We start from the raw sequence: 22355 nt of genomic DNA on the forward strand, positions 1-22355 counted from the left end.
ACTCAGATAAGCATGAAATACTTGGCACTCAAAGATAATACCCTGTCAGTTCCCGGGAAATGGAATTCCAGGTGTTACAGCAGCAAAATAGTGCAGGTCAAGAACGAGATAACGAATAAATAAATGAATAAAAAAGCTTGAACGCGTTCTGTACAAGGTACTGTATGTACTCTGTAGAAGTTTCAATATATTATGGCTTATACTGCCTTCATACGGTTTAATTTTATTGAAACAAATAACTTAATATGTACTCATTAGACAAGGAATTTATACTTTTATTGAAGCATATCAGCATGGATTATACGATTTATTGTTTTCACATTGTGCATATCTGTATGCAGCGCGTTAATAATTAAAAACGAAGATCAGCAGATCGCACAGAAAACACGAAGGGTTCGTGCAGCTTTCCATTGCGCACATATGAGAGCAAAACGCTGAAAGCAACGCGCCGTTTTGCGGCAGAGCTTCGTCCGCCCACAGCTCGCCACATTCGGTAGGTGCGGTACCTGCTGCCGACCACCAGGCGTCACTGTGTTCGCCGTTTTCAGCGCCCCGGAGCTCCTCAAGAGTAAACAAACATGGCGGACGACGGGTAGAAGGAGCGGTGCTATTTTTTTGCACTATTATTATTATTATCATCATCATCATCATCATCATCATCATCATCATCATCATCATTATTATTATTATTATTATTATTATTATTATTAATAATAATAATAATAAAATTGATGTTGTTGGGTTTTTATTTATTTTATATATTATTATTATTATTATCATCATCATCATCATCATCATCATTATTACTATTATTATTATTATTATTATTATTATTATTATTATTAATAAAATTGATGTTGTTGGGGTTTTTTTATTTTATATATTATTATTATTATTATCAAACAACAACAACAACAAACAGTCTTTATTCATCACGCAACACACCACACTACAACACATGCTTGCACACACACACACACATGCACATGCTTTGATGGTGGCCGGTGAAATGGTTCCTCTGCATTTAACCCATCCTGGCTTGTTCTTCCTCCGGGGCCACAGCCAGGAGCAGTGGGCAGCATACGTGGACGCGCCCGGGGACCAGGTGATAAGTGTCCATCGCTGGTCAGACAATGATGGGTGCATGTTTTTGGTGGGGTTCCTTACTGACGTGAGGTGGAGGAAACCCCATGTGAGCACGGGGAGAACATGCAAACTCCACACAGAAAGGCTCCTATTTGGGAGATTACCCGCCGGAGCATCATCTTGTAGTGTGTACACCGCATGTACATATAGATAAATAATGTAATTCAAACCTAGGGATCATTCAGGTGTTTGTTGTCAACAAAATAAGTGCCTCATTTAGGAGACATTTCAAGAGACATTTACACTTAGCTGTGAATGTAAACATACTAAAACTGATGTAACAGAAGCCCCGCTGTGGAATAGTGGAGTGTTGTGGGCGAGGGGTGTTGTTGTTTTTTTTTTAAGCTTTTGACGCCTCAGGTTTTAGTTAGTGTAGGTTTTAATCTTATGAATGGCGTACGGGCTTGAGTCTCGATGGGGCCAAATGTCTCCGTTGGGCCCGTCCCTGTCCTGGCGCGCGTCCCGTTCGACCATTTCCACCGCCATGGTGGACGGACTCGACGTGTCTGCCGCGCGGTAGGATTGCGTCAGGCGGCGGAAGGACGACGTGTCCGACACGTCATCGTCATAGAGGTCCTCCATCAGCGCCCTGCGTTGCCTCCGGGATGCCTTGAGCTCCTCTCCCAGCTCGGAGACCAGCTCCTTGACGTCCCTCACCAGGGTGGAGCGCAGACCAAGCAGACAGAAAAGGAAAAACAGACCGGCGCAGATTCCAGAGACAAAGTACAGAGCCACCCTCTCTGGGAGTCCTGCAAAGAACGTACAGTATACAGGTGATGGGTGAACATTACCTTGAAGTATATTACCATAAAAGCATGCTCATCGTGACCGCCTGCACCGCCGTACGTTGCCCGGTAGATATTTTGAGCCCGACTAAAAAAAGAAATCAACATGCACCGTCACTGTTTATCTGTGACCATCCTCGTCTGAGTTTTTCCGGCTGTGCACATACCCAACATTTTTTCAAAGATCTCCAAGGAGTTGGTTAAGAGCACATTTTGAGACCTGTAGATGGGGCCAGTGTACCATCCACCTGCAGGTGAGAGGGGCGGGTCTGGGCTCAGAAGCCGGGAAAGTTGTTTTTCTTTTTTCGTGCTGCGAATCCAAGAATATACCCTGTTATTCCTACCATGTGTGTAGTCTGATATCATGAAAGGATCCGTTGTTCCGCGGCCAACATCCTCCAGGAGATACAGAGGCACTGAGGACCACAGAAAAACCAAGTGTACATGAGACCTGAGGTCAAAACCGAACTGCGTTTCTCCGGCGGCAATACCTTACACTCTTCCCTGTCACTTACCACAAGTGAAGGACACTCGCAGATGTTTCCTCGTACCTGGGAAACACGGGTCTCCGAAGGTTAGAGTGTCGGCTAATACTGAGCAGCTCGGCCGACCATGGCACCTGCGTGATACCTTCCTCAGAGCCGAAGGAGACAGGCATTCTGAGAAAAGAATTTGTGCAGAAAAAAATATTTAAGGTTATAATATATAATGTTAATAAATAGTTCCTATGTAACCCGTTACCATTTATTAAGCGCAAACTGAATTCATAGAATAGACCTTAATGGACATCTAGAGTATGAAAAACATGTGACATGTTGAATGTGTTGCATGTATGTAATGCGTGTGGATGGCACACAAGGGGATTGCTCTCCATGTTTGTGTAAATAGAATATAATATTGTCCCGACATTTGACCACAAAATGTCTCTGAACCCCCAGTGTTTCGGACCCATATCAGTTTGTGGCAGGGTCTCCTGGGGACAGTTGGGACTGCCGTGCAGAAGGTGTCCAAATGTGGCAGAGTAGATGGCGAGGACCGTGTCATTCTTACACATCAGCCTGAGACGCTCATTCTCACACACCAACCTCATGCGATGGTGCACTGAAAAAGATGGAAAGTGAGCGCACTGAGGTCAATTATAACTTTAAAAATTACAATGGGGCGAAAATGTGCATTGAATCAATATACAGTATATCATCATATCTACTTAATAAAATTCATATTTCAGACCCCATATAGTGGGGCTTTTTAAATATCTTATCATTAGGGGTAATATGTATATTCTATATGTTTCATATTTTTGTCCATTTCTGTTCTGCATTTATTTTTTGATATACCAGTATATTTTCATTATATTTCTGTTTTGTATCTTATCTTTTTTTATTTTCAGACTATTAAGCTATTTATGCCAACTGACCGCAGAGAAACGCACCAATCCTCACCACGACAAATTCCCCCTATATTAAAATGTACATGGCGGAATAAACTTATTTTGATTCTGATTTAGAATACAAAATTGTGAAATCGCAATTTGATAATCTATTGTATTGTTGTATTGTAACACCAAGCTTTACTTAAAATAACCTCTTGGGAATATTAGGATAAGTAGTCGCAGAGACTTCGGGTAAGCCTAAAAGGATGCATAAAGTCTGGGGAAACAGGTAAAACAAACACACACATTTGAACTCCTTCATTAAATAAAGGAGAATTGGGACGCAGCACCCATATGGGGAAAGTAAAACTGTCGTATAATATGGATTGTGTCTATTGATATGTATATTTATATGTGCAATATTCATTAACGCATGAATAAAGATGAACACTATAAGGAATGTTGAGGTGTACCTGGTTGGCACTTGTAGGACACCAGGAGGTACTTGCTTGTCAGCGGGCATGGGTCCTGTCCAAACACTGGACTAATGACAGGAATGTGACAAGAGTGCTGGTCCTGGCATTCTGAAAACACTTTCTAACAGGGGGAGACAACCACACTGGTTTCATTAAGGCTGGCACAGCTTTCTTTATTTACACGGCGTGAGTCACCCATAGCAAGCCCTTGATAACTGTCAAATCGACGGACAATGTTCTCGTGTATGTTCTTTAATGAAATGCAGACTGTGCTGTACAAAATGGCTCGAATGCGTCTTTATACCTCGATTGCAACGGGAGAGGCACATTCTGTGTCTTCCTCGCTTGTGTTTGAGTTCACAGTGGGACACAAATGCTGATTTGGGACGCGGCGTCCGTAGAACGCTGATAGAACAGCCACAGAGGTCCTGGACGGACACTTGATAGTGAGGATGTCCCCTTCACAGGCGTGGGCCGTGTGGTTCTTCAGAATTGTGTGGAGGTAGACTTAAAGAGATTTCAAGAGAGGGCACATTTCATTTCATGAACCTGCTGCATGTACAGTATTTTTTTCCCCATCCTGTTTTTAATACAGAGGTCATCTAAGAAGTTTAATGAACGGAAGTGGCTCAAATTCTGAATGAAAAGTCTGAAAAAGAAAAAATAACTATAACCACAAATCATGTACTGTACTGGTAGAATATCAGATTACCAGGCAGTGGGTAAACTATCAATTTTTATGCGAACAATACAGTCCTAAAGCCAGCACCTGTGATCTGATATCAACAGGAGTGGTGTGGTCTGGCCTTTACATTATGGTAGGTTTTCTGTATTTGAATCGGATCACAGTTGCTTTTTCAATGGACCAGAAAACAAATATATATTCACTGACTGAGTTATTTATTTTCACAACAATTTAGAATACTCAACTCAACTCAATTTTTGATTTTAATGACAATTTTTTTTTTCTCTAGCTTTTGCCAAGCCTATGGTTGACAAGCGGGTGTTGTCCCACAGGGTGCAGTTCTCCACGACAATATTTGCACTCCAAATAAACACATGGGACAAGGGAATATGAACAGTGAGTCAAGGCTCCCCTCCCATTGTGTTTCCTGCCCTTGGTCTCTTAATGTGTGTGTGTGTGTGTGTGTGTGTGTGTGTGTGTGTGTGTGTGTGTGTGTGTGTGTGTGTGTGTGTGTGTGTGTGTGTGTGTGTGTGTGTGTGTGTGTGTGTGTGTGTGTTTGCCAGGCCGCTATTGTCCTGCGTGCACTTCATGCGCAACCTCAGGGAGCGACATTGAGGCAGTACCAGGCGCTTACTCACAAAGACCTATTAATAGGCCACTCATAGACACACATGGATCTTTGTCGGGGTCTGATGGAGAGATACGCCGCAACGGCAACAATCAAAGTGTCTTTGACAAAGGCTAACAGGGGTAGACTGCAGACGTGCAAGGGTTGACATCAGCCACGACAAAGAGAAACAATAAAAAACATTTGAAAATAAGATGTGTGAGCCATCCTGCTGTTAATGTGCCTGATGATATAAGTCTCTGCAACGTTTGGATTATTTAAACCTAAACCACCGTCACTTGAAGCTCAAACATCAAAAACAGAGAAAAGGGTTCCCTGTGTTCCCTGTGTCCCTCAGTTCAATGGCCTCCCAGATTTAAATCACATAGACTGAGGTTGTTTTTTTTTTGTTTTTTTTTATCTACTCACAATGTGCAGAGGATGAATAAGAAAAATGTTCAGTTTCCGTTACTAAGGCCACACTGACTCAGTGTGGCGTGTCAGCATTTTCGCTTTTCCCTACTAAAGCAATCACAAAAGTCAGAAAACAAAACCTACCGGAGAAATCGGGGGCAGAATATCCTGTCTGGATGTGGAGAGCGAGAAGGACAGACAGAAGACAGCAACACATGTAGAAAGTCCTTGACGCCGTCATTGTGCGTGTCCTGCCTACGGGCTCCGGGGTTTTTATTGTAATGGTCGGTGCACTATTGACTGGCTGGTCAACGGGTCAATGAAGCCATTGTGTTTATCAAGGAACAGCCACCCCCTTTGCCTGTAAAACAACTTAACCATAATTGAGCGGAGCCAGACCCGCTTTATGCTTCGTGAAGTTCGTTGTTGTGGACCCGCGCCTACCTACGGTTCTGCCATTTAAGAAAAATACAAATCACATGTGTGTAGATTTAAGAGCGTGTCTTGACTCGCTCTGGTGGTTTGACCGTTGAAATCTGGAAATCTTAAAAATCTTTCTAGACATTATTCTCCCAGGCTCAATAGTCAACAGAGGAGGGCTCTGTTTATGGAGATAAGATGGCTTTTTATTTTTTTTGTTCCAAGGGGTGAGCAGCTGCTGCGTGTCCTAATGAGATATGGCTATCTATCTCCATGAGATAGGGCTTTCCTTTTCCTCTCTGGAAGGGGAAGACAGGGTCATTGGCAAGTTGGGCATTTCCAGCGCTGCTATTTTCCAGGAAACCTCACTCTCCCTCAGTAAACTTGAATCAAGTGCAGTTGTCGATTACGCACATTTTAATATTTTTTTGTATTTTTAGAGCTTATTGTGCATAATCACCGGGTGTCATGACATTTCACTGCATATATGTATGATCATATGTACGTATATTTATGTGACAAATAATCTCTTGAACTTGAACTTGAACTTGAACTTGAACTTGATGTCAGCTTACCATAAAGGCCGTGATCTGAAGGTGAATTGACTTTTTACATATCCTCCCCTTCCCCCCCTGCTGACGGACTACCGTCGCCGTATCGACCGATGGCGTTAAGACAATACTTCGGACTTCTGTGGTGTAGAGCTTCTCAACGAGACTTGCAAAATTCTGTGCCTGTGTAGGTATGGAGTTGTAGAGGTGATGATCCTCTAGAGGTTTTTAAGAGTTTTCTATGCGATTCCTTAATTACAAATGTGAATATTTCCCCTTGAGTGAAGCCACATTTCAATTGTGCTTGTACCTAAGCATGGCACTCCCAGATATATTACACCCAAGGAAAATTCCATTATCCTCCTGATAGCAGTGTCAATACAGTGACTAATATTTCCTTAGAACTCCCTAGTATGAGTGTCTTGGAGTTGGGAGGGCCGCACCAGACATAGATGGAGTAGATTTGCAACGGGCGGGGAGACTGATTAGGTATTTGATCATCTTCAACTCTTCCTAGTTTTCGTGCACATTTAAGGACGATGGATTCGCTGGGCATATGTCATTGGGTTATTCTCCAGGTTTTTTGGTTGTAGGTATCAATGTGAATATTTTTAGTTTCACCTGTCCTGCCGTTGAACGGTAACCCCATCATCCGCTTTGACCGAAAAATACCAAGGCAAGCTCAGTGAGGGCGGAAACCTCCCGTGGAGCGGAAGGGCCAAAGCTCGCTCAATCTTGATTCTCAGTATGAGTACAGATCGTGAAATCGGGGCCTTGTGATCCTTCTGATTTTTTGGGGTTTTAAGCGGAAGGCGTCGGAAAAGTTACCGCAGAGAAAAGTTACTACTTGAGGTGTAGTTCCACTCGCCGTCATATGGCCACGCCATAACATTATGTCGTAAATTTCCCAATGCCCTGTCTATTAAAGTTTGAGAACCAGGCGTAGCTTCAAATTCCCAGCACCACTGCATCAGATAAAATCACACAGGAATGCTCCATAAAGTCTACTAGGTTAGCCTTCCAGACTGGGGCGCCGTTCAGTGTTAGTTTTATTTTTATTTTTTGTTGCGGTTAATGCCTTTTCCTGCTCTCTTGCTCATGCGAGACATGTGTTGTGATGACTAGAATCACAAGTCATACCCTTCCTCCTTACTCCGAGTGGACCAGCAGGGGTCTTCCCCCACTTCCCTATTTCCCTCACTCTCTACCACTCAGATTGCTCAACGGCCACTTCCAGAGAAACGGAACCAATTTTTAATGCCTGAAACACATTCTTTAATCTCCAGAGTGGTTAGTAATTCTCATACACTTTGACAGTGCAATGGAAAGAAAGACCATATTTACTTCAAATTCCCCCTAGTCTATAGATTGGTATTGTATTTTAAGTCAAACAACTACACTGTACAAAAAGTGGAATATGTCTTGGCCAAAGCAACAGTTCTCCTCTTCTGTGAGAATAATATCCAAGGTAATATATTTGCCTTAGATATATTCTCCCTGCCTCTACCTGCAGCCAGCGTCCTTTATCAAACAGTAGCTGCATTGTCAGGGACTGGGCTTGAAAAGAGCAGTGTTCTTCGCCTAGATTTCATAGACGTATAAATATCCCCATAATCCCCATAATGAAAAAGCAGTACTCTGGTACAATAAAAATTTTACATTTAGCATTCCATCCAAGTAAATTTAAAGTAATTTAGCACTTTTAAGGATTGAGTACCTTAAGGTATCAAATAAAAGTATTTTTTCCCCTCATCCTTTATAAATTAATCTCTGTTGGTTTAGATAAGAGTGTTGATGTTCCTGCTTTGTTCCCAATGGTTTCCTCCAATGGCGTCCAGTGCCAATAGGTCAAAGAAAACAAGTGTCTCACCCAAACTGAGTGGATGACTGTATTTTGACTCACAGGGTAGTACTGGAATATAGTTAAACTAACAAAATGTAGAAAGAGCTATTTTAAGCTGTTATATTTTGGCAGTGGGTATATATGAGTGTGGACCCCGCCCTCAGTAGATCCTCCCTCTCCTCTTACTTGTAAAGTTGTATTCAGAGTGAGAGCCTCCAAATCACACCCACGGAAAGGTCTCACACCTCTCTGCAAGATCCTCACACCAACAGACACTTGGGTCTGGAGCAATAGTCAGATATACCTACTGGGAGTGTGACATCACTGTTCAATATTTGGGTTCTGGGATCTCATCCATCAGACAGGACTCGACAGCACATTTTGGAACATGGCACTGCGGTATGACTCCGACAAGGACCCAATCATTGAGCTGTTCATAAAGGTCAGTAGATGTGCTATGTACAGAAGTGCGGATTAAAAATGGATATGTACTTCGGTAATATTTTGAAGAATTTGTGTTTTGCTGACAGTATATCTTAGCAACGATATGTATTACAAATTATAATAATGATAATATAATAACTTTTACTTGAGAGTGTTTGTAAAGAGGTCCTGCACTTCTTGCCCAGTTACACTCTGCTGGACAGTCTTTGGAATATTAAAGTTTTGTTTTTGTTTTAATTTCACCTCTCTCCTTCCCTTCCTTCCATCAGGGTTAAGAAGCTCCTACTTAAAGTAACTAGTGTGCGAGTAACAGTATGGCTCAATACATTCTTGCCTAGTTATTCAGAGGACTGCTTTTACTTCCAATTGAGTTGATGTCTTTTAAAAGTAATACACAGCACCATCTAATGCAGCTGCACCCTGTTGTGTATTCTCGTGTGTTGCTCTGGTGAGAAGTCGCATAGTTACATGTTTATCAGTGAATTCTTAGAACAGACCCTTGAGTCCGTCTTATCACCACACACTCGAGCAGCATGTTTCTCAAAGAGCTCCCGGTCTCAAACCGACACACCCACAGCAAACCAAAAGCACGAATAAACAAATGTTGCTGAGAGTTTATCACACTATTCAGTTATTTAACATTCGCTGGCTATTCACTTATCCAAGACCCACATTTTATATGATTTAGTCATTAGTGCCATTGACGCAGAGAGGGATTTGACATATTTGACGATGATTTTGCAGCTCTGATATTACAAATGGAGTACCCTAAAAACGAAAAACAACATTATTCACAATATATTACAACGATGCCAAAGCTAAGGATGAAGCAGATTGGGCAGTAGTGAACACGTGCTTTCGTGGAACGTGTGTCGTTGTCTATGAGAGGCGTTTCCATGGGGCCCTACAGGCTGAACAGGCGACAGTGTTGTGCTTCAGTATCCTTTTAAACCATGAAAAAATGTCAATCTAATCTCATGAATTAGAATGAACATTTGCCACAATTACCTTATAGCCCCCAAACCCAACAACCTAATAACACGATAACAACTTAAAAGTCGTGGAACAGATTATTTTGTGTTTTTGAGACGGAGATTGACGTGACATCTGATCCTGGCCCGGACACAAACAAGAAAACAAAAATCGTTAAAATATTATTTTATTTGATATAATTTTTTAAATGTCTTGTAACAATCAAACCTGGTTTTAACTTCTCTGATAGGGATTGGATAGGGTGGCTTTGTCTACTCTTTCCAGAGATCCCCGTGCATGGGATGCATTTCAATGTCTGGTTGAAAAAAATGCAACCCAAGAAATAGCAGCGTGTGCAATATATACTGTACACATGAGGCATCGCAGTGTTTCAAAATATTATATATATATATATATATATAATATATATTATATATATTCAAGTCATTTGCTGCAATAAACGTTCATGAAAATGATGCCTAGCCAATGGAAAGAAAAATGTATTTCACTGAGTTCATCCTGCTCTCCGGCACAACACTAACAATACTTTCCTCTTTTGAAGGATAAGCACTTGAAATAACCCACGTATCAGACTGTGAGATCAGGACAACAACGTAATGGCAACATTTATGGAAACACTGTTTCATATGGCCACTATTGTGCGTGTTAAAAAAAGAAAAAGAGGGGAAAAAAGACACTCACAGAGAAACAATGAGGCTGCCTTTCTAAAAATCGATCTTTGTTGTTTCTCTCTCAAGGCTGGACATGATGGGGAGAACGTGGGGAATTGCCCCTTTTGCCAAAGGCTCTTTATGGTCCTGTGGCTGAAAGGAGTCAAGTTCACAGTGACCACTGTTGATATGAGGAAGTAAGCACCACCGCCCCTGCACACACACACACACTTGCACACGCACACGCACACGCACACGCGCGCGCACACACACACACACGCACACACACACACACACACACACACACACACACACACATACACACACACACACACACACACACACACACACACTTACTTGGCATCTGGCTGTGGGGACTTTCTCACAGAGCACTCTTAAAGAAGATGTTTTGCAAAACATTTTCAGCACGGGCTACTACTCATCAGATGTCACGGAGGTAGCGGTAGGAGGAGCCGGCAAACCCAAATCTTTAATATAATGTACAAAGATCCCTATGTGGCTTTTCAAACAAACCCCCTTTTAAGTGAATGTTTCTACAGCGGGTCGCTCAATGCCAGTGTTGTTCAGCGAGTAAGATGAGGAAACTTTTTAAAAGGTTTCCATAAAAAGGTGTCGACTGAATGATTCAGAACACGGGCGCCTAAAATGCCCAACCACTCCCAACTCGAAATGTTTTATTAACTAAATCAACATTAATTGTACAAATCATTCACCCAGAACGCCACTTTTGATTTGATTCGGATAATAGATAACCATTGTATTGGTCGCACCCAGAATGCCAGCCACGCAGCTCTGACATGCTGGATAATAACTGTGTTTGACTTTGACTGTGGCACTTCAACGATAATGTGGAATAGCCCGTCAACCATTTATCCCTGCCTTTCATCCCCCGCCGCCGCTCTTATTTCTGCTTTGTGTGCTCCAGGAAACCGGCGGAGCTCAAGGACCTGGCTCCTGGAACCAACCCTCCTTTCCTCCTTTTTAATGGGACGCTCAAAACAGACTTCATTAAGATCGAGGAGTTTCTTGAGCAAACACTGGCCCCTCCCAGGTAGTGTAGACCTTTTCATGACCAAGGGCCAACAGAAGCCGACTCCTTTAGGCTTCCGGAACTTAGGCCAACACCGAGGGAAAGTGTGTGTACAAGGAGTGTTGGCTGCTCTTCATCACTTATTAGTGAACTGAAAACGTTTTTTGTCTTGCATTTGAGTAGAGCGCCTGTTTTTAATGTGTGTGTGTGTGTGTGTGTGTGTGTGTGTGTGTGTGTGTGTGTGTGTGTGTGTGTCTGTGTGTGTGTGTCTGTGTGTGTGTGTGTGTGTGTGTGTGTGTGTGTGTGTGTGTGTGTGTCTGTGTGTCTGTGTGTGTGTGTGTCTGTGTGTGTGTGTGTGTGTGTACGCTGCCATTTTCATACTGTTTTAATGTCTTATTGCCATAAGGCACATTAAGTTGCCCTGTCCATAGGCTAGGTTTGATTTGTTATTATTATTGTTATTGTTATTATTATTATTATTATTATTATTATTATTATTATTATTATTATTATTATTATTATTATTATTATTATCATCATCATCATTATTATTATTATTGTTATTATTATTATTATTATTATTATTATTATTATTATTATCATTACTTTAACATACTCACGTCCAGGCTTCTCCCGGCCCCTTCCCAGGTACCCTCATCTTAGCCCGCTAAACAAAGAGTCCTTTGACGTTGGCGCTGACATTTTTGCAAAGTTCTCGGCTTTCATCAAGAACAGCCCTAACAACAGCTGTAAGTTCAGTGTGATGTGTTCGACCCAACACATTCCAGAGCGAACCTTCACACTTCTGATTAACAATTTGGATCAAAGATCATACGTTTTTTCAAACTTTCAGCAATAATGTTCTCACTCCTGCCTCGGGTGGACGGCAGATTTAATATCGTATAAACACATCTGGTCATATATCCCTCTCTGTGTCCCACCAGTCCATGAGAAAAACCTACTGCGAGAGTTCAAGCGTCTGGATGATTACCTGAACGCCCCCGTGCCTCAGGAGGTGGACCACAACTCCAGAGAAAACATCACCCTCTCCAAGAGGAAGTTCATCGATGGCAACCACCTCACGCTGGCCGACTGCAATCTGCTGCCCAAACTGCACGTCATTAAGGTAAGAAAGCTGGAAAGCAACCACTGTCAAAATACTACCAGGCCTGTCTTTCTGTCATCTCAAAGGAAATATAGCGTAAGTTGGTATAAAAGAGAGAGAATTCATATAAAAAAAAATATGTATTTGATTATTCATAAATAATATTTGTATTATTCTTATGTTATCTATTTATCTATTGTTTATTGTTTATTGTATGTTTGTTTATTCATTTATACAGTACATACCATGTATTTATATTATATATATCCTTATATATGCCTATATTTATTTATAGTTATTTTCCAACTATTCTATTTTTTGGAGCACAAAAAGAGCACTATCTCAATACATGAGGCCATTACACATTGAACGTCTTTTTCCCTGCACTTAATAGGTTGCTGCCAAGAAGTACTGTGACTTCGATATTCCACCGCAGTTCACAGGCGTGTGGCAGTACCTGCAGAATGCCTACGACCGGGAGGAGTTCAGTCAGACTTGTCCGGCCAACATCGAGATCGAGAAGGCCTACTTTCTGGTGGCCAACAAGAGGAAATAAGTCAAAGGGATTTTCATGATTTCCGGATCTTGGCTCAATCTACATAATGACAGGAAGCCATACGGGGCACTGGAACCATACAGTACAAATTGTTACACATTATGAGACATTTTAATTCAAGTGATATACGTAGCTACAGTATTGTATAGGGGGTATTCCAAATTAGATTATGGTTATTGGTCTTGCAGGATGATGTTCTTGCTCTACTTCTACTCACAATTGTTGTTTTAATTCCTCGCAATTCCAATTTTTGTCTATAGTGTAAATATAAGCCTATCTAAATATAACTATTTTTTACGTAATATGATGATCAATAAATCATTAATTTGAAAATTCCAGACTTTTCCATTGCGATCGAAAGAAATTGCTTCAGAACAGTTTGGACATTTTTATGCCAAAAGCATTCTGTATCGTAAGTCTGTATAAACATAGCATGGCACAACGCTGTTGTCTGTGACAGTTATGCAAATAAATATAATATTTGATACGTCTGTGTGTGTGTGTGTGTATACTGCTCCCTTGTGGAAATGGAACAGTATGGAAGTTCATCTTGAATTGCGGCTTCATAGAATTCTGCCTCATTTAACGTTTAAATATTTAATGGTGTGCGGATCCCACAAATAAAGTAAATAAAAAGTATTTTATTTCCCTTTTGATATTTAACTTTATTTCCAACCACAAAGAATTATATTCCAACTTCAAAAATATATACTTTTATAACAGGATTTTTATTTTTGGTTATATGTATAAAACAATGTTAGTAAGACAGTTATTTACGCTTACAGCAGACACATGGATGATGATGGAGAGTGAAGATGTTTCCTCTGCAGCCGTAGCAGCTAGTTGGTCACACAGTATTTCCAGAAGCATGCTGGGGAAGAAGCAATAAAGGCAAAGTAAGACAAAGGAGCAAAGAAAATCTCTTCATATATACCGCATCCTTCATGTTGACCTGCAGGTTAATATGTGCACATAATGTGACGGTGGGGAAAAAAAGAATTTAAAAAAAAAGTTGCTCACCTCTCTTATTGTGTTTGGGCAAGCTCTGCTCTGATCGAAGGAAACCCTGCGAGCGAAGCTTGTTGGCCGCGGCCAGCTTCAAAACCACCTCTTTGAGGCTGTCAACCTGGAGCCCCAAAAATAGAAGCCGGTGTCAACAACAATGCCGAGTGTAATTCTCGAGGACACTTTCTGCAGGTGTAATATTGTTAGCCTGCTCACCATGTTGGTAAATGTATCCTGCTGTGCTGACTCTTTAGCCCCTTGAGAAGAAGCAGGAACCAAGAGACGCGACATTATGCATCGCATTGCTCGTGGCTATTCTGAATGTGCATTTAACTCGAGACGATCAGTTAATAGTGATGTGATTGTTCACTATTGAATAATCTGTGCACATCGGAATCGAATTGTTCAATTAGTCTACCTCATAACTTGTTTCTCACCTTTATTCCACTCGTCCCCGGCTCCATTGTGTGGCGTGAGCAGCGGGTACAGGCTGCTCATCTCTCTCTGCTCTTCCTGAGCAGGGCTCTCTCCATCCTCCACCTCCGCCACTAACTTCTGTATAAATTCTGCGGAGGAAACAGTTGCATATTAGCATTCTGTGTAACATTTGGTATTTAAAGATTTTAATAATTAGAATGGTTATCCGTTGCATACAACGCATTTTGTATATTCTGTATATATTGCATTCTTACATTCGAGACTGTTAGGCATTATTTTTTCATGCTACTTGTTTGTCTGCACTACAATGCACCAACCTTTACCAAGACAAGTTCCTTGTATATGAAAATGCACTTGGCCCACAATGAACAGATTCTTAGTCTGAACGATAAAAAAAGAAAGGTTGAAAGAAAAAGGTCATAACTCTGGTTCCCCCAAACTGGTCCGTTGATGTAAATGAAGTCAAGTGATGAGGAGGTAACGCATCAAAAAGAGAGGAATGTGTTTTCCATCCTACCTGCCTGAGGTCCCAGGTTGGCGTCGGGATAAAGGGGCAGAGCGTGTGTCCTCGCTGAGCAGATCACAGCTAAAAGGTAAAACAGGGCTGCGGAAAGCATGGCGGCGGTGGCGGTACCTGGAGAGGGCGGAGTGCGGACTGACCCCCGCCTGGCTTAGAACTTCACCTTTATATGTTTCTCGGCCATCCATCAGGACCCGATCGATACATTATCATCACGTCCAGCGTCTGTCCTAATGGTTTTGACGTGATAGACCGGGCATCATAGACACCATTCGCGGGACGCTGTCGATTCATCCCCAGCCTATCTCTGCTTGTACAGGGAGCCCTAACAAATATTTACTCTCCAACTATCAGTGTCAGCAACTCACCGGCGAACATGTTTTATGTCTCCCACGTGTTTATTTGTCTCTGTGTGACAGGCTGTTGTGCCAAATGGTGAAAAGAAATTGTGTCGCTGCTAATATCTATGATGCTTCCCAGCTGTACACAGCAGTTTGTCCACAAATTGTATGTTAAATGTGTAAATGTGACACTGGCACAAGGGGTTCCATATGTTTCGATTGCATTTTGTGTTCAATGACTTAAACTACCTCATAAGCGTCGTAGGTAACAATGGTTAATCCATTTTATTGACCATGTAGTGACTAGTCTATAGGTCTGATCATCTCCTGACTTTTTTCTGGCTAAATTGTTATACAGTTAATTCTTTAGAAGCTATTAAAGTAAACCGTGCTTTAGAAAATAGTGATAATAAAATATTCCTCACATTTTAGTGGCATTGAACTGCATACAATTCTATCAATAATTAAATCTTCGGAAGGTTGTTTTACACCAACAAAAGAATGACATTGATGAACATAAGAGCTAAGAATACAGTGGGGGTTTTTTTATATGACGCTGAAGTCTTTGGGCTGAAGGGAGACTCAATCATATTGAAAGGTAACTAATAATCTGGAGAAGAGAGCAAGGGTACATGTTGTGTCAGGTGATTTATAAGCCTGTCTTTGGGTCCCATAAAAAATGGATCCCGGAAATTGAAGAAGAAAACAACAACAGCAGATGTCTAGATTTTCTGCCAAATGATAAGAAAACTCCTTTTCAGATTACTAATAAAACACGTGTCACATAGGCTAAAATAGAAAAAAACAAATATGTAAAGTTATTAATTCATTTTCAATTTGTGAAGACGGGAAGTTCAGACATTTTCCCTTGAGGGGAAATTTGCACAGTATGTATGTTGAGTAAAGAACATATATAGCTCAATAGTCAGTGTGGCAGATCCGCCTGCCACACGCCACCTGAGTGGTGTTTTCAGGGCCCTCCCACACAGAGACACAGGCAGAGAAACACGCCAGTTTATTGTAGAGTGGCAAGATGGAACAAGCCGGGAGCAGATGGACACATGCCATGATAGAGGCTCTCAGGGTGTGTGTGGGGCGAAGGGGGTTTTACCTGTTGCTCGTTGATTGCTCTAACAAGCAACAGGCGTACAGCCACCACGATCCACAGCCGATTACCTAGACCAAGACAGGTGTGGCTGCTTAAAACGCACCACAGTGAGTTAAATGCTTTGAGTGTTCGTAGGGGCTATAACATATACTGTATGACACACATTTTGTTTAAATGAAATATCTATTTGTGTGTGTGTGTGTGTGTGTGTGTGTGTGTGTGTGTGTGTGTATACACAGTATGAAAATGGCAGCACACACACACACACACACCGTTAAACACGCCTAATATTGTGTAGGCCCCCTTGTGCCACCAAAACAGCTCTGCCTAACAATGTTGAGGTAGGTGGTACGTGTCAAAGTAACATCCACATGAATGCCAGGATCAAAGGTTTCCCAGCACAACATTGCCCAAAGCGTAGCCCATAGTGCATCCTGGTGCCATGTCTTCCCCAGGTAAACAACGCACACAGCCCGGCCATCCACATGATGAAGAAGAAAACGTGATCCATCAGACCAGGCCACCTTCTTCCATTGCTCCATGGTCCAGCTCTGACACTCGTCTGCCCATTGTAGGAGCTTTCAGTGGTGGACAGGGGTCAGCATAGACACTCTGACTCTGACACTCTATGGCTACGCAGCCCCATACGCAGCAAGCTGTGATGCACTGTGTGTTCTGACTATCATAACAGAATGAACTTTTTTTTAGCAATTTGTGCTACAGTGTCTCTTCTGTGGGATCGGACCAGACGGGCTAGACTTCACTCCCCACACGCATCAAAGAACTGATAGCCGTCAATAACCGTGTCGCCGTTTCAACGGTTCCCTGGACCACTTTTGGAAGGTACTACAAAATCCATACCAGGAACACCCCACAAGACCTGTCGTTTTGGAGATGCTCTGACCCAGTCGTTTAGCCATCATAATTTGTTCCTTGTAAAAGTGGCTCAGATCCTTACGCTTGTCCATTTTTCCTGCTTCCAACACATCAACTTCAAGAACTGACTGTTCACTTGCTGCCTGATATATCCCACCCCTTGACAGGTGCCACTGGAACAAGATGATCAATGTTATTTACTTCACCTGTTAGTGGTTTTAACGTTGTGGCTGATATTTAAGATATTATCCTTTATATTTGCTGAATATATATAAACTACATTAAAATATAAACTCATATACTGTATATAATGTTATGTAAAGATATGTCACATGGTCCTCAAAGCCAGAAGTGGGTTTGTGACATCTGACAGCTTTTCATCACTAACAAGCATAAGATCTGGCAGATCGTCATTGAGAACAGATATTATTAATGAAATATACCTTGTAATGTACCGGATGGGAATTAAGGGTATATCTACACGCTTCCTTTGGGTTTCTGCTCATGTTGGTGTGGAGGGAAATGAGCAGATTGATATTCTGGCCAAACAAACACTCAGAATTAAGCATACAGACCTAAAAGTTCAATTATGCAAAGCTGAAGCTCAGACATTTATTACATAATTACATAATTACATAATACATAATAATGCACAATCAGTACGGCAAGAGTAGGGTGATAGTGAAACTGGAAGACATTTATATAATATACAAAGACGTGTTGGTGCTGGGAGGATGGCCGGCTGGAAACCAAGGCAAGAAAATGTCATCAGTCGTCTGGGAATAGGTCATACAGGTCTCAACCATACATTATCTGAAAAAGGCGGGCGCCCCAACGGGAAACCACGCTGTCACCAAGCACAAACAGTGGAACATGTACTACTTCATTGGAGGAAATTTAATATTAAGAGAAACCACCTTTTTTTCAGTCACTGAGAAAGGCAAAAAAAAAAAAAAAACACGGCTTTTCATTGTCAGGTCTCTCCAGGGGAAAACAGCAGGCAATAAAAACGGTGACGTTATTACGTTTTTTTAAAAGAACCCGATTTGGCTTAAAGAATTGAATCTTATTTTCTTGGAGACCAAGCTCCTTCCGGCTCCCTCCGGCTCCCTCCGGCTCCTTCCGGCTCCCTCCGGCCCCCTCCGGCTCCTTCCGGCTCCTTCCGGCTCCCTCCGGCTCCCTCCGGCTCCTTCCGGCTCCTTCCGGCCTCAGACAGGCGGCGTCGTGAGCCAGAAGTCACGCCGAGAAGGTCCAGTTGGCGGCGGTAATGCGCCTCTAAGCTGGTTTGCCAACCGCCACCGACCATAAAAACACCAAATAACAAGACGGAGACGACGACGAAGAAGAAGAAGAAGAAGACGACGACGACGACGAGGAGGAAGAGGAAGAAGAAGTGTGTATGTGTGTGTGTGTGTGTGTGTGTGTGTGTGTGTGCTCCTCCAGCCCGTAGAACCGGATCAGAGGAGCCGCGCTGGGGACACGTCGCACAGAGAGGATCAAATACATTCACATTGAAGCCCCCGGGTGAGTGAGAGAGGCTCCTACTTCTGCTCAGCCTCTGCCTGCGGGTTGTGTTCGCGTGTAGCTAACTATAGTAAGTATATCATGCGACGGAAGAACCGGGCTGTCACTAGTTGCTAGTCCAAAGTCTGCTGTCTGTAACTGTCACAGTCCAGTCACTTAAGTATTTGTTGTTAACTTACTGCCATAGTTACCCCAAGTGTATGACTCGATTTGTGTTGTGCAAGTCGGCATATGTTAGAAAGTTAATTTTGTATACTAAAACGAGCTGCTTTTACGACTAAAAACCTAAATGTCCCTAAAGGGGGCGTGTCTACGGGTGGGCGTTACACCTGTCCCCTCCCGTTTTTCTCCTGTATCGTTCCCGGCTCTCCCGCTGTCCACCCGTTTAAATATTTTCCCCGTGAATCGATCGGAAAAAATTTAAAATAAAGGTTGGCGATCGGAGCGATCCCCCTTCTGATCGCGGGGATCGCTCCACAAAACAGCTCCACATTCACACCTCTGACTAAAACGTAACCTTTTCATTTGTTTTTCACCATCCAGCGTCAACTACCAATCATGTTGACGGAGGGAGGTTCCTTCATGAAGGGGATGGTCTTAGGAGGGCTGTTCTGCCTGGTGTTGGCTCTCCTGGGTACCTTCACCCCCGGCGTCCCGTCCGCTAAAGAGGACCACCACCACCATCACCATGTCCAGGCCCCCAGCCGGGACGAGCTGAAGCGCCTCACCCAGGCCGAGATGGACGAGCTGAGCAACCAGGTCCGCGTCTACTGCATCATCATGGTCCAGCCCAAGATGCTTCTGTACTGGGTCACGACTAAGGACACTTGGAGCAAACACTGCGACCGGCCGGCTTTCTACACCTCAGAGTCCTCCAAGGCCCTCGACGCGATAGACCTCAACGAAAAAGACGACTGGACCAGACTGCGTAAAGCTCTGAAGCACGCCTATGACAATGCCGGTGACCTGCGCTGGTTTTTCCTGGCGAGGCCTACTACATTTGCCATTATTGAGAATCTTAAATACCTTGTGCTGACCAAGGATCCCAGTGAACCCTTCTACATTGGCCATTCCATGAAGTCAGGAGAGCTTGAGTATGTCGAGTATGAAAGTGGGATTGTCCTGAGCTATGAAGCTCTGAAAAGACTCGTGCACGTGTTCCAGGATGAGCAGAAGTGTCCGGAACGAGGGCGTGCCCTGTGGAAGCTGAGTGAAGAGAAGCAGCTGGCCATTTGTCTCAAGTACACTGGAGTTTTTGCAGAAAATGGAGAAGATGTGCAAGGGAAGGTTCTTTTCAACAGCAACAACGTGGAAAGCCTCATATCCGGCAGCATTAAAGACAACCCCTCCAACGTGGTGGAGGGATGCTGCTCCGACCTGGCGGTCACATACAGTAGGATGTCTCCTAACCAGATGCAAGTTATGATGTTTGGCGTTTACAGACTTCGTCCATACGGGCACGACTTTCATGACTCCTTGGAATTTTACCCTCCCCAAGGTTCAGACAACGACTAGCTGTGCATTCCTTTGACTGCGCGTAGCGTTTACGAGACTGCGTTCATGTTGGCATAGCTGACTGCTGGGAGAGGTTTTCTTTATTCAATTTGTAAATAGGGATGATAGGTTGGGGAAATTCTATTTTATGTATTTTGTACTTGGGCACCTGGCACATTAACTGTCCCACTCTTTGATATGGGTAAATTAAAATTATTGGGAAAATGAAGTGTTTCTTTTATCGTATCGTTATGATTTAATCATTTATTAAGATTCCCATTAGCTCTGTGTTCTTACAACAGCATCTCCTCCTGGATATTTACGGTGGCATTCTTTGATTTGAATCAAGAACTGAATAGATGGGGCTAATACAGCCTGTTTCTTGGTGAGGTTAAAGGCCTCTTGCTGTATATCATTATCAGTTGCTGTGTATTGTTACAGCCAATAAAATCGACATACATACCCAGTTAACCCAGTGTTTACCTTGAAAAATATTAAATATATTGCCACTGTATGCTAAGATTTGATTGTAAGAAGGTTAGGGTGGCTATTCAATGTACCCCTGTCCATACATTTTATGTACATCATAGTTACTTGGATTAAATCATGTTCACTTATCCAAACAGGTGACTGTCTATCTAAATGATTGGGAAATGTTGTATTTAATTTCTCCATGTTAAACAGCTCTGGGAAACAAATGTATAAATGTGTATAGGACAAAAAGTGTGGAATGGTATATAAAAGCATGACCAACTATCAGTGATCATATGCACAATCTGTAATGCTCCAAAAAATACCATGTTTTTAATACCTCTTGTGATTTAATACAAAACACCTTTACTGTAGTTTTATCTTCCTGTGCTTCAAGCTTCCCAATGAAGGTAAATAACATACCAAGCATAATTTAAATTAAGATCCATTTTGTATAATTAAGGAGGGCATTTGGTTTGCTGAACCATTTTAACTTGAATGTATTTTTTAAACCAGATATACTATGGTACCATTACCATGTGGTATTCTGCCTTGATTACTTGTTGTAATGCTGAACACAATGTTGTCATGTTGCATATAAATGTTGGGATGTTGAAGGATATTCCTGGGTTCTGGAATTAAAAACATTGTTTTGGTGGGTAATATTTCATCGTTAAAAAGATTTAGTAGGTGTCAGTGGAAAAGTGCAATGAACCCGATTCACAGATGTAGGTCCTTTCTCTTCACCTGTCAACTGCATTGGTCAAATAGAAAAAGAAGTAGAACAGGTTAGGTTGCTCGTTCCTGTGTTGTGCAAAACTTGTCATCACTGCCATTCCTTCAGTTACTGTGGTGAGTTACTTTTACCTTAAACCACTATGAGGACATCAATTCCCAATGTAGAGACTTGGTTTTATTTAAAATAGTAGGAAAACAAACTAAATGTAAAAGAATAGCTAACCCCAAACTTAACTCCTCCCGGCTTCTGTTGCTCTCACTCACACCATCTGACTTTAAATCATGGTTTGCATGAAACAACTCTGTACAAGTATGACATTTTAATGACACTAACCTTTACTGTAACAATGCAGCGCATGTGACTGTTTGAATTCATGATTTTGTGTAAAATTTTCTCACCCAAGTGATTTATTTTTACTTTTCCCTACACTTCAGCAAAGTGGCAACTTGGTATGGAATTTCAGAGCAAGTGTACATATGCCAGACATTTGTAGTTTCATGGGCTCATCTTTAATCAGTAGCATTGTAAAACACCATTTGAAGGGGAATTAATGCAGTTTTTTTCTTTTATTTACGCATCGTGGTGTTTGATTCAATGCCTCCAGCAAGTTACACAGCTAAGTCCATTGGTGTAAACAATTGACTGGCAGCTTGATGCCTCGCTGTGAAGAGCTTCATACTTTCCAGGGGATGTTGTGGCCGTTAGCAGCATCACTTATACGTCTTCATGTGCCACAATCCG

General features: G+C 42.2%; 5 protein-coding genes across 6 annotated transcripts in view; 2 read left to right on the top strand and 3 right to left on the bottom strand.

Annotated features, from left to right (window-relative positions):
* Positions 1–1509: 1509 nt before the first annotated feature.
* LOC307235969 (protein eva-1 homolog C) lies at positions 1510–7999 on the bottom strand (the record flags this gene model as incomplete). Its single annotated transcript, XM_080008229.1, has 9 exons — positions 1510–1895; positions 2099–2179; positions 2276–2347; positions 2447–2590; positions 2880–3032; positions 3777–3900; positions 4084–4286; positions 5630–5657; positions 7964–7999. The coding sequence occupies 9 exons, from the start codon at positions 7997–7999 to the stop codon at positions 1510–1512; spliced, it is 1227 nt and encodes a 408-aa protein (XP_079864355.1).
* A 544-nt stretch (positions 8000–8543) lies between these two features.
* Positions 8544–13576, top strand: clic2 (chloride intracellular channel 2). Its single transcript, XM_080008349.1, has 6 exons — positions 8544–8741; positions 10474–10583; positions 11333–11458; positions 12086–12186; positions 12382–12563; positions 12937–13576. Exons 1-6 carry the CDS (start codon positions 8688–8690, stop codon positions 13096–13098), a joined length of 735 nt encoding a protein of 244 aa, XP_079864475.1. The 5' UTR covers positions 8544–8687; the 3' UTR covers positions 13099–13576.
* Positions 13577–13937: 361 nt separating this feature from the next.
* urp1 (urotensin-related peptide 1) lies at positions 13938–15158 on the bottom strand (the record flags this gene model as incomplete). The annotated part of the gene is made up of 5 exons (XM_080008230.1): positions 13938–13969; positions 14119–14224; positions 14320–14360; positions 14541–14669; positions 15059–15158. 5 exons carry the CDS (start codon positions 15156–15158, stop codon positions 13938–13940), a joined length of 408 nt encoding a protein of 135 aa, XP_079864356.1.
* Positions 15159–18773: 3615 nt separating this feature from the next.
* c1galt1c1 (C1GALT1-specific chaperone 1) lies at positions 18774–21499 on the top strand. Of its 2 annotated transcripts, none has more exons than XM_080008634.1 (2): positions 18774–18910; positions 19454–21499. In XM_080008634.1, the coding sequence occupies exon 2, from the start codon at positions 19469–19471 to the stop codon at positions 20423–20425; it is 957 nt and encodes a 318-aa protein (XP_079864760.1). In that variant the 5' UTR covers positions 18774–18910; positions 19454–19468; the 3' UTR covers positions 20426–21499. The 2 variants fall into 2 exon arrangements, with proteins under 2 accessions (XP_079864760.1, XP_079864761.1); XM_080008635.1 differs by having other exon boundaries at positions 18780–18980.
* A 264-nt stretch (positions 21500–21763) lies between these two features.
* mcts1 (MCTS1 re-initiation and release factor) overlaps positions 21764–22355 on the bottom strand; it is a 2597-nt gene continuing 2005 nt past the window's right edge. The window contains exon 6 of the mRNA XM_080008544.1: positions 21764–22355. This exon is cut by the window's right edge and continues 51 nt beyond it. Coding sequence (XP_079864670.1) covers positions 22325–22355 — 31 coding nt within the window. The 3' untranslated portion in view covers positions 21764–22324.

Source organism: Zeus faber (genome assembly GCF_960531495.2).
Source record: "Zeus faber genome assembly, chromosome: 10".
Taxonomy (NCBI): Eukaryota; Metazoa; Chordata; class Actinopteri; order Zeiformes; family Zeidae; genus Zeus; species Zeus faber.

Bases quoted from the DNA above. Each gene is read 5' to 3' on its own strand.
- clic2 (XM_080008349.1), top strand. From the start codon at position 8,688: ATGGCACTGCGGTATGACTCCGACAAGGACCCAATCATTGAGCTGTTC. The intron at 10,584-11,332 runs GTAAGCACCACC...TGTGTGCTCCAG, and splicing joins ACCACTGTTGATATGAGGAA to GAAACCGGCGGAGCTCAAGG. The intron at 12,187-12,381 runs GTAAGTTCAGTG...GTGTCCCACCAG, and splicing joins GAACAGCCCTAACAACAGCT to TCCATGAGAAAAACCTACTG.
- c1galt1c1 (XM_080008634.1), top strand. From the start codon at position 19,469: ATGTTGACGGAGGGAGGTTCCTTCATGAAGGGGATGGTCTTAGGAGGG.